Here is an 11,406-nt window from a genome sequence, read left to right as displayed (position 1 = left end):
GGTTCAGACCCAGGGCTTCGAGCTTAATGATGAGCTTGGAGGGTACTATGGTGTTGAATGCTGAGCTATAGTCAATGAACAGCATTCTTACATAGGTATTCCTCTTGTCCAGATGAGATAGGACAGTGTGACGGCAATTGCATCGTCTGTGGATCTATTGGGGCGGTAAGCAAATTGAAGTGGGTTTAGGGTGACAGGTAGAGGTGATATGATCCTTGACTAGTCTCTCAAAGCACTTCATGATGACAGAAGTGAGCTCTATGGGGCGATAGTCATTTAGTTCAGTTACCTTTGCTTTCTTGGGTACAGGAACAACGGTGGGCATCTTGTAGCACGTGGGGACAGCAGACTGTGATAGGGAGAGATTGAATATGTCTGTAAACACACTAGCCAGCTGGTCTGCCCATGCTCTGAGGATGCGGCTAGGGGTGCCGTCTGGGCCGGTATCCTTGCGAAGGTTAACAAGCTTAAATGTCTTACTCACGTCGGTCACGGAGAAGGAGAGTCCACAGTCCTTGGTAGCGGGCCGCGTCGGTGGCACTGGGTGAAGAAGGTGTTTAGCTTGTCTTAGCTCATCTTAGTTTAAATCAGGTGTTACAGTGCTGAGCTGGAGTTAAATCCTGCACACCATAGCTTTCTGAGACCAGGATTAGGTGACCACTGCTCTACACAGTTGCATTAACATTTAATGAAATGTTAACATTACAACATTGTTATTCAAAACACAGGGACAAATCTGATTTAAGACAAGCCCCGCCAAAGCAGAAAGACTGCAAACACATGGTTACAAATAGTGTACACAGAGAGGAAAAGAACACAACAGCTGAATTATTTCAGACAAAATATTTATTTCATTATTGAAACAATTCAGACAGGACAATTGTCAAACGGCAAACAACGAAGTGTTGTGGTGGTCTCAAGTCTAACAATGTTGGGAAAGTGGTCAGTTAAACCATGTTGGTTGTCTTTGCTGTCATCAGCTGTCATGACAGTTTTATGCTACCAGTTCTCAGTCTCAGAATTAGAAGTTCATCCATGTTTCTCAAACGTCAAATTTAGAAGTTGTTCCAACCATCACATTTTGAAGTGTTTAAGGTTAAGTTTAGGCATTAACTCTGAATTGTTGTGGTTAAGTTCAGGCATTATCTCAATGGTTAAGGTTCGGGATAGGCTTACGCTCATCCATCATCTCCAACACCCTTAGCACAGCGTTTCCCAAACTTGGTCCTCGTGACAGCAAATTAAAATGAGCAAAGCTTGATGATTAGTTTATTATTTGAGTCAGCTGTGTAGTGCTAGGGAAAAAAACTAAACATGCACCCCTTGGGGTCCCGAGGACCGAGTTTGGGAAACCCTGCCCTAGCAAAACCAAAACCAACTTGAAGGTAACGGCACTCACTGTTGCCACTAGTGGCCGGTTTCCACGTCATCTCCCTACATCCTCAAAAATGGATGGACGTCGAATACTGACTTATATCACGGGTGACCTGGCTGGCTTAATGACAAAGATTTCAAGGATTACTGTGAGATCCAAGTCAGCTGCATAGACATACCTCTGGTAGTGTCTATATTGCAGTGTTTGAAAGAAATGTCTTCACTGTGGTCCATTGAAATTCACAACATTGTGGTCCATTTTTATAATGAATTAAAAGTCAAATTAAACTGTCTTGGTCATTGTGGGGAACGGTAACATGTCTCAAAGCCAAGGGAGGTGGCGGCTCCGCAGTCACAGAATCTATCATCCAAAATAAACCCCCAGCCCCATTTCCCTAACACTTCCTGACCCCTTTGAAGATCAACATGAAATGGATGGGTAAAAGTAATATGGAGTGAGGCCCTGTCTGAATACCTCTAAGAGTCCTTCCTTCCTACCTTTCTTGAAGTAATCGTTGATCTGATATGACAGGATGGCTGTAAGCACAGTTTGCAATCACCCATCCCTGCGTCATGTCAGATCAATGAACCTTTAGTATTTAAACAGGACCTCAGTGTCTAGTGGTTGGGGCAAGAGTTTGATTCTAGACTGGGGAGGTATTTCATTGATTTATTTTCTTTATTGGTTTCAAGGTTGTTTGTCTCCAAGTCACTCAGCGACACACAGGATGGCATCCAGGAGGTTGTGTGTGTGTTTGACTTGCGCTGTGGTGAAGCCGTGGCTCTTCAGTAGGAGGCTGTATTCAGAGGCGCTCCTTTGTCTCCCCTCGGTCATACTGAGGGCCTGAAGTAGGCCTCTGCTCGGCCCCTTCCTGTCCTCATCCAAAAAGATCTCACTCACCAGCACGCAGCAGCCTGGGACGGGTATGGCATACACAGGATGTATGCATACATATTTAACGTTGTGTATACAATCAGTATTAACATTAGCATGTGAAAGTCACATTCATAATATGCAATAAAGGCATTTTGAACTATGATACACATAAATTGGACTAGTCAATTGGTAGTTTTTTTTAATAAGGCAATCATGTAGTATTTCTTAAAAGCAGAAACAGTCAGGTACCTAGGCTAGTCAATGATGTGTGCCCTCTGCTTTTCACTTTTGATTTGCAGAGTTTAACATGCAACTTGCACACTGTTAAAACACTACGCTGTTATAGCCTTGTGGTTCATTCCGTTTAGGCTTGAGCCAACTCCTCTGTTCATTAGAACTTATTTAATCTGCCTAATAAACTTATGCTTTTTACACCCTTTGGTGGGTGGGCAACAGAACATATCATCGCATGACTCAAAGTTTACTTTGATATGATGGTTGTTATTATCAATATTTGCGTATAAAAGCGTTTACACTGCAAATGTCACTATCCATTTCACCGACTAAAATGTCAACACTAGGACATTTTACCGAAAGATTTTCTGTTTTTATCAGGCCTGTCGTGAGTTTTTTTTTTTTATGGGTCAGGTAATTCATCCACATAAAATTGTTGGATGGAAATGTTAATTCTGTTGCTAAATGTATGAGTAATGTATGGCATGACAACAACAGATGAGTTGGCTTTGGCACATACACCATGGGACAAGGCTAACTCTTTACACAAGCACAAGTGATACACAAAAAAATGTCTAGCCAATGTGTGAATCATTATCCTTATCAGGGTCAGAAATCAGAATCCAAAAAGAATATATTGTTTTTCACTCTTACCAGGATTGCATGCTTTCGCAATTTTACTCAGCAAGATGTGTACTTTCTCATCCGACCAGTCGTGGAGAATTCTTGCCAAGATGTATACGTCTGCCTTGGGAAGCTCATCTTTGAAGAAATCTCCTGTTCAGACATTACAAAGAAAAAACATTCATTACTTTTTACATGTAGCCTGACAGAAAACAAATTCATGATCAAAATGACACGTATTGCTAAATGTAAATGTTATTGTGCATCTACAGAACACATTACCCATGATGATAACAGTATTCTAAAATCCATTCCACCCTCTGCACGTCATTAAACAAACCTGCTACAAAAGATACTCTGTCGTCTGCGTCATGTGGCCGGAAGTGACCGCTCATCTCAATGACTTCAGGTAAGTCGAACATGGTCACAGACAACCCCGGGTGTGCTTTGGCAAACTCATACGCCATGGCCCCAGTGCATCCTGGATGAAGGAAAAAACACTGATGATTGGTATGGATTGATTCCGATAGGGAATCAGGTGTAGCCTATTTAAGGGCATACTTCTAGCCAGAGGCTTTCTAATGTAAATCACATTGCACACTGAAGATGATAACAGAAGGGCCATTTGAGATTTTACTACAATATTGTAGCAACACAATGTGATGGCCATTTTAAATGGAATTGAGGTTTAGGTTACTATGACCACACCTCCCAGGTCACAGGCCGTCTTATATTTGGAGAGGTCAAAGGCCGTTGCCACGTCTCTACCAGAAACCTTTGCGATGCTGTGCATGGCCTTCATGAATCGCAGCTTCACTTCATGTCTGCTGTAGTAGGCATCCTATAACAATGAACAAAAAAGGACGAAAACAAAAACAGTTACCGCTCCAATACTCAGTTCTACAGTGAGAAAACAAAACATTAGGAACACTTTCCTAATATTGAGTTGCACATCCTTTTGCCCTCAGAACAGCCTCAATTCATCAGGGCATGGACTCTACAAGGTGTTGAAAGCATTCCATAGGGATGCTGGCCCATGTTCACTCCAATGCTTCCCACAGTTGGCTGGATGTCCTTTGGGTGGTGGACCATTCTTGATACACACAGAAAACTGTTGAGCGTGAAAATCCCAGCAGCGTTACAGTTCTTGATACAAACCGGTGCACCTGGCACCTACTACCATACCCCATTCAAAGGCACTTAAATATTTTGTCTTGCCCATTCACCCTCTGATGGCACACATACACAATCCATGTCTCAATTGTCTCAAGGCTTAAAAATCCTTCCTTAAACTGTCTCCTCCCCTTCATCTACAAGGACTGAAGTGGATTCAACAAATGACATCAGTAAGGGATCATAGCTTTCACCTGGATTCACCTGGTCAGTCTATGTCATGGAAAGAGTAGGTGTTAATGTTTGTATATTCAAATGTTTACTTATAAACAATAATACAAAACCATTCTATCTGGTGTTAACTGGAGAGCTGCATGGACTGTACATTTTAATCCCAGCTGAGTGCCTTCACACCTGATACAACTAATCAACGCATCTCCCACACCTTGACTAGCTGATTCTGCTAAGCTTGAACAAAAAGCTGCCGTACTGTGGCTCTCCAGGAACAAGACTGATCTGCTGGATAATTACCAAGGTAACTGGAATGTGACATGAAACTTGAGATTGTTATTACCTGGAAAAGGTTATCAGAGGATTTTCCGAAGGCCTTCTCGTGCTGGTTGGTCCCCTCCCTCACAGCGGTCTCCAGGTGGGTGAAGAGAGGCCACACCAGTTCGTTACAGTGCTGGATGTACCCCTGCAGAGAGAGGGGACCGTCCGACAGCAGGAAATGCCTGGACATCGCTGTGTTTGCGTACTCTAGGGAGAAATTGGCATGTCAGAAGACATGTCATAAATCACTCCGTGACACACACAGCTAGACGCCATGAACAATGTCTATGAAAAAAGAAAGAATATGTCTAACAGAAGGAAGCAAATTATAGAGGAAGACAATGTGAGAAATTGAGACAGTATACCTTTTCCCGTTCTTTGCAGGAGTCCCAGAGAGACGCAGGCCTCCAGCAGGCGTTCGGTCCCCTTCATAGAAGCTTTGATCTCCTGGGCCACATCCTCAGCCTGCAGCTCCCCTGTCTTACTGCTCCTTAACACGTCAAACACATGCAGCTTGGATGCTGTGAACAACACCTAGGAGACAAAACAAAGGGAAAACGTTCAATGCGAGAATAGAGAAAGAAGAGGAGTAATAGAAAATTCCAATTCATGTTTTAACCTACCTCAAGCAAAAGTAGTTTGATTAATAAGCCTAAAATTAAACTTCATGCAACCTCAGCTTGAACATGAATAACATAAAACCTAGCAGTATGGGGAACTAAAACACAATAGCAAGGAACTCAATGTTTTATTACAGTACATACAGTTCAAGATGGAAGTTTACATACACCTTAGCCAAATACATTTAAACTCCTGACATTTATTCCTAGTAAAAAGTCCTTGTTTTAGGTCAGTTAGGATCACCACTTTATTTTAAGAATGTGAAGTGTCAGAATAATAGTAGAGAGAATGATTTATTTCAGCTTGTATTTCTTTCATCACATTCCCAGTGGGCCAGAAGTTTACATACACTCAATTAGTATTTGGTAGCGTCGCCTTTAAATTGTTTAACTTGGGTCAAGCATTTTGTGTAGCCTTCCACAAGCTTTCCACAATAAGTTGGGTGAATTTTGGCCCATTCCTCCTAACAGAGCTAGTGTAACTGAGTCAGGTTTGTAGGCCTCCTTGCTCGCACATGCTTTTTCAGGTCTGCCCACAAATTTTCCATGGGATTGAGGTTAGGGCTTTGTGATGGCCACTCCAATACCTTGATTTTGTTGTCCTCAAGCCATTTTGTCACAACTTTGGAAGTATGCTTGGGGTCATTGTCCATTTGGAAGACCCATTTGCGACCAAGCTTTAACTTCCTGACTGATTTCTTGAAATGTTGCTTAAATATTTCCATGTAATTTTCCTCCTCCTCAGGCCATCTATTTTGTGAAGTGCACCAGTCCCTCACTACATGATGCTGCCACCCCCGTGCTTCACGGTTGGGATGGTGTTCTTCGGCTTGCAAGCCTCGCCCTTTTTCCTCCAAACAAAACGATGGTCATTATGGCCAAACAGTTCTATTTTTGTTTCATCAGACCAGAGGACATTTCTCCAAAAAGTATGATCTTTGTCCCCATGTGCAGTTGCAAACCATAGTCTGCTTTTTTTAATGGTGGTTTTGGAGCAGTGGCTTCTTCCTTGCTGAGCAGCCTTTCAGGTTATGTCGATATAGGACTCGTTTTACTGTGGATATAGATACTTTTGTACCTGTTTCCTCAAGCATCTTCACAAGGTCCTTTGCTATTGTTCTGGGACTGAAGTACGTTCATCTCTAGGAGACAGAATGCGTCTCCTTCCTGAGCGGTATGACGGCTGCGTGGTCCCATGGTGTTTATACTTGCGTACTATTGTTTGTACAGATGAACGTGGTACCTTCAGGCATTTGGAAATTGATCCTAAGAATGAACCAGACTTGTGGAGGTCTACAATTTTTTGTCCTGAGGTCTTGGCTGATTTCTTTAGATTTTCCCATGATGTCAAGCAACAAAGGCACTGAGTTTGAAGGTAGGCCTTGAAATACATCCACGGGTACACCTCCAATAGACTCAAATTAAAGCCATGACATAATTTTCTGGAATTTTCCAAGCTGTTTAAAGGCACAGTCAACTTAGTGTATGTAAACTTCTGACCCACTGGAATTGTGATACAGTGAATTATAAGTGAAATAATCTGTTTGTAAACAATTGTTGGAAAAATTATGATGAAAAATTAGATGTCCTAACCGACTTGCCAAAACTATAGTTTGTTAACAAGAAATTTGTGGAGTGGTTGAAAAACGAGTTTTAATGACTCCAACCTAAGTGTATGTAAACTTCCGACTTCAACTGTAAATACATATCCATCCACAGGATACCTTTGAGGCTTTAAATCCATCCATGAGCTCAATCATCTTGCTCAACTTTTCCTTGCCGTCTTCCGTCTCGTTCTCCCTCACATTCTGCATCTGCATGGTGCCCCTGCTGGTCAAGTTTGGTGCTGCAGGGTCGCTGGTGCCCTGGGGCTCATCCTCCCCGTTCTCAGAGCACTTAGACAGGTTGTTGACCAACGTCCAGGGCACCTCGCCCTCTCCACAACCTCTCTCCTCCTGTTTCCCCTTGATGGATGGATGAATGGGATAAATTATAAATGGATTCAATTCAATAAACTTTATTGTCCATGTAACACATTAAAAACAATTAATTCAAAACACCAACACTGACATATGACAAATGAAGTGTTGTGCAATAATTGCTAAGGGTAAAAGACGTATTTCAATGCATTGACATGTGTACTGACGTGGGCTGTGCTGGCTGAAGGGATGTTTTGTCCTTGGCTGTCCGGAGGGCCATTATGGATTGGGCTGCCTGGGGGGCTGCTGGCGGCTGGCTCGGCTGGAGGGACAGTGTCGACAGGGCTGCCTTGGGGGCTGGTCTGGGCGCTGTTGTGTGTCAGGCTGCCTGGGGGGCTGAAGATGAGACCCAGCTTCTTGCAGAACTGGTTGAGCGGGAAGCCCACCACATTCAGGAAGTCTCCGTGTACATACTCCACCAGCATACCACCCAGAGCCTGGATACCATAGCCGCCAGCCTTGTCCCTGTCACACACACACACATACAGAGAGACCCAGACCCATGCACACACACAAACAGAGAAACATACACACACACACACACACACACAGAGACACAACACACACACAGGTCTCACACAAATTGAGAGACAGTGAGACACACAGAGAAAGAGAGCGATAGAGAGAGAGGGGCCACATAGAAAGACATGACACCAAGAAACAGGGAACGAACACACACACACACCACAGGGGGCAATCATGTGACGTGTCAGGCAATACTGTGTCAGAACTGGCCACGGTATTCGAGACCACACAGCAGAACATGCTTCTATGATTGAACTAAGGCTCATTGACCCTCACTTATTTGTTTCAGGCTGAAATTATATAACAAAATCCATACCTTATCTCAATAAAGTGACGCAAGCATGGACTGGTGGGCGTGTATCAAAGTCCACAAATCCATGGGTTCACAAGGTTTGAATTCAGTGAAGTGACCCCAATTGCCTCTGTGAGGTGAGGTTGGGTTCTAAACTTAGAAAAATCTATTGGCATTACACCATAGCCAGTAATGCAAACAGAAGAAGAGAGGTGAAACTCACATGGGTTCTCCGCTATTGATGTACTCCCAGAGTAAATCATCAGACAGATCTGCAAACTTCACCTTGGTCTCCTCATAGAAGTCAATCACTTGATAATCAATCTCTTCATCTGGAAAGAACGGGACCTAGTCAGTTGTAAAACTGAATGCATTCAACTGAAATGTGTCTTCGCATTTAACCCAACCCCTCAGAATCAGATAGGGAACCATTGAATATTCCATGACAAAAATAAACATGTACAACTTTAAAGCAGACAACTTCCCAACCTACCCTTTTACCTATTTTATGTTTAAGGCATACCTTCTTTCTCATGGCAGAGAATGATCGCCACTCCGGTAAAAACACTGTGTTCTTTACCACTCAACCTGTTCAGAAACACAAAAACAAAGATAAAATGGGATAACTACATTTTCCTATTGTTATTATTATTTTGAAATGTACACAGAATTAGCCAGAGGCAAAATTCTCTCAAAACCTTGAAAGCATTCGGTAGGCATCTTGCTTGTCCACTGGCTTCTCAAGAATCAGTCCATCCACTGTCTGAGAAAAGAAGACAACCAATACAGTGTAAAGGAGATAATAACCACTATGATATGAAGGATAGAAGACATTGATATTGCTGTCTTTGCTTACAACAACAGTGTCTGCTCCGATCACAATGTCTGGAGTTTTCAGGTGTTTCTAGAACAAATTAAGAAACCACAGACATTCAAAAGTATATATTTGTTTGTTCAGTGAGGTAAGCATATTAACAGACAAATATGGTAATGATATTGTAATAATAATAACAGTAAGCAAAGGCTTCACTGACAAATGGCATCCTCTTGGCCACCTCCAGGGCCTTCTGCTTGGCAGTCTCCACAGCATACTCATGGGGCGTTTTGAACAGCCTCTTGTCTAACGTTTCCTTGAACCAGGATGGGACAACCTCAAATCGTAAACCCTGTGACATAAACGGAATAACAAGGCATCATCACCATCAGATACTACATGTCATTACTGTACCTTAGAGGCTCAGTTTGAATAGGCTTTAAAAAAAAAATGTTTGCTTTCTTACTCCCTTAACGGAAGTAATCATTTCACTTTCATGACATGGATAGGTGATTGCAAATGTCCAATATTGTAGAAACCTTGCTTTCACTTATTTATCCTATCAAAGAGGAAGAGGGTAAGGAAGGAGGCCTCGGTCTTACCACATTGGTGAGTATCTCCAGCCTCCTTGGAGATGCACTAGCCAGGACGACCAGCTTACCGGTCAGCTTGGAAATGACAGGATTCATCAACACCATGGTGACCTCACTGCAGCATATACAAGTTAAACATTAGGCTACTAGTTCGTCTCTGTCTGTTTGGTGTCAGATGCCTGTGACTTTGCCTTGAAGTAGCCTTGTACATACCATTGTACACATGCCTTGTACATACCATTTGCGGTCACACTTTACTGCGTACATACAATGCACGTGTTCCATGTTAATGGTATGCAGAGAAAGACAATGAACTACAGTGTGTACTGTGGCAGGCTCTGTAGCCCTGTGGTAATGCCATGTGGTAACTGGTGCAAAAGGCACACATGTGGCCTCTACATTCATTTCATCAGGTCAATATGCTTTTGTAGGCTACACCTCATTGTTCTCTTGTATCAAAAATACACTGACGTGGAATTTGTGGCAATGGATCAAAGGGCTATCCTAGAACGAACCTATTCATTGACGCTAAATACCTTTCGCACCTATTGGCAATATTATCTTCTGCCTGGTGTAGTTTTGTTGAGAGCCCCGACGATCGTTCTGAACGTTAAAACACATTGCATGCGGTACGGTTTTGGAAACACAAGGAACATACCTTTCATATCAGCTATACATTTTTTTTTTTTTACTAAAAGGTTAAATTACTTCACACCTTTATAGGGTTATGGTTAAGTTTCCCACACGATCATTTTTCCACGTTACTACACTTGTTTAGGGAAAACAGATAGAAGACAGAGGCATGCCTGTGCTAATTAGCTAACTGCGTCTCTGAACACGTATGTAGACAGAAGACACACACCACGAATGTGTTGACGCTGAAAAATACTGCTGCAAATGTATATTTAAATATACAATAACTGTATATTTAACATTTGTGAAAAGATTTTTATTGCGTTTGTGAAATTATGTAGAGCGTTTTATGTTTAAAGAACCAGCCCGCAATTAAGAATCGATTCAAGTTTAGATGGAGTGTTTGAGTGTTTTAGCTGCCAGAGCCAATTCCCATTTAAAAAGAAAATGTAAGGTCACTGGACAATAAGGTCGGAGTAACGTTAGGCTCCATTTAGTCCTTTATTGGGCTATCCTAGAATATGCTATGAATAGACCGAATTATTATGTTAGCTGGCTTAGAAGTTAGTTGACAACTTGAAAGGTCTGGTTAGTGTTTGTATGGATCAGTGATAATTACTGACATGGAAACAAGTAACGTTAACGTTACCATGTTCCACATTTCACTGCTTAGCTTGAGAAACTCTTCCTCGGACCATGCAAGTTCAGCTATTCAGTTAAGACATCTCAATCCTCAAGAAAGGTTTACAACATGCAGCATACAACCTTGGGCAATGCTGCTTAAGTGTAATTCAATAAATTACACTTTGAAATCTACGGCCGCTAAATGAAAAAAACATTACCTGCAGATCTTCCATACGAATGAATTCCTTGTTGCGCTACAAGAGAACGCATGCGCAAGCATAGCGGAAGAAGAATCGAGAGGTTCAGCCAATCCTATGACATCTTTTTGCGTGTCATCATAAAACGTACAGTAGCCTACCAGCCAACAGAGGGCGTACATCAAGTAAGAGCAGAATGAATGGAGATTCATGGGAATTAATCCTCATTGCAAACAATGCGTCAGAATATGGATTATATCATTTAGCTTTCTGAAACATTGTGCAGTCTTTGTCGGCTTGTAATGCTTTATTAATAGAACAGCTATGCACCTATGTTGAGCACCATAATGCCAGT

General features: G+C 42.2%; 1 protein-coding gene across 1 annotated transcript; it reads right to left on the bottom strand.

Moving 5' to 3' along the window:
• Window positions 1-828: 828 nt before the first annotated feature.
• Window positions 829-11,190, bottom strand: asmtl (acetylserotonin O-methyltransferase like). The gene is made up of 15 exons (XM_014172806.3): window positions 11,073-11,190; window positions 9,607-9,712; window positions 9,225-9,356; window positions 9,047-9,094; window positions 8,889-8,953; window positions 8,714-8,778; window positions 8,414-8,522; window positions 7,541-7,838; window positions 7,119-7,358; window positions 5,140-5,308; window positions 4,797-4,981; window positions 3,818-3,950; window positions 3,450-3,590; window positions 3,140-3,262; window positions 829-2,289 (listed from the first exon to the last, which is right to left on the bottom strand). The coding sequence occupies exons 1-15, from the start codon at window positions 11,132-11,134 to the stop codon at window positions 2,084-2,086; spliced, it is 2,082 nt and encodes a 693-aa protein (XP_014028281.1). The 5' UTR covers window positions 11,135-11,190; the 3' UTR covers window positions 829-2,083.
• Window positions 11,191-11,406: the final 216 nt, after the last annotated feature.

Source organism: Salmo salar, chromosome 25 (genome assembly GCF_965601325.2).
Source record: "Salmo salar chromosome 25, fSalSal1, whole genome shotgun sequence".
Classification (NCBI taxonomy): Eukaryota; Metazoa; Chordata; class Actinopteri; order Salmoniformes; family Salmonidae; genus Salmo; species Salmo salar.
Note: the sequence above shows the minus strand (reverse complement) of the source record. Positions and strands in the feature narration are given on the sequence as shown.

Excerpts from the sequence above, each read along its gene's own strand:
- asmtl (XM_014172806.3), bottom strand. The coding sequence starts at position 11,134 with ATGCTTGCGCATGCGTTCTCTTGTAGCGCAACAAGGAATTCATTCGTA. Across the intron at positions 9,095-9,224 it reads TGGCCAAGAGGATGCCATTT|AAACACCTGAAAACTCCAGA; the intron begins GTCAGTGAAGCC and ends AATTTGTTCTAG. Across the intron at positions 7,359-7,540 it reads CTTCAGCCAGCACAGCCCAC|GGGAAACAGGAGGAGAGAGG; the intron begins GTCAGTACACAT and ends CCATCCATCAAG.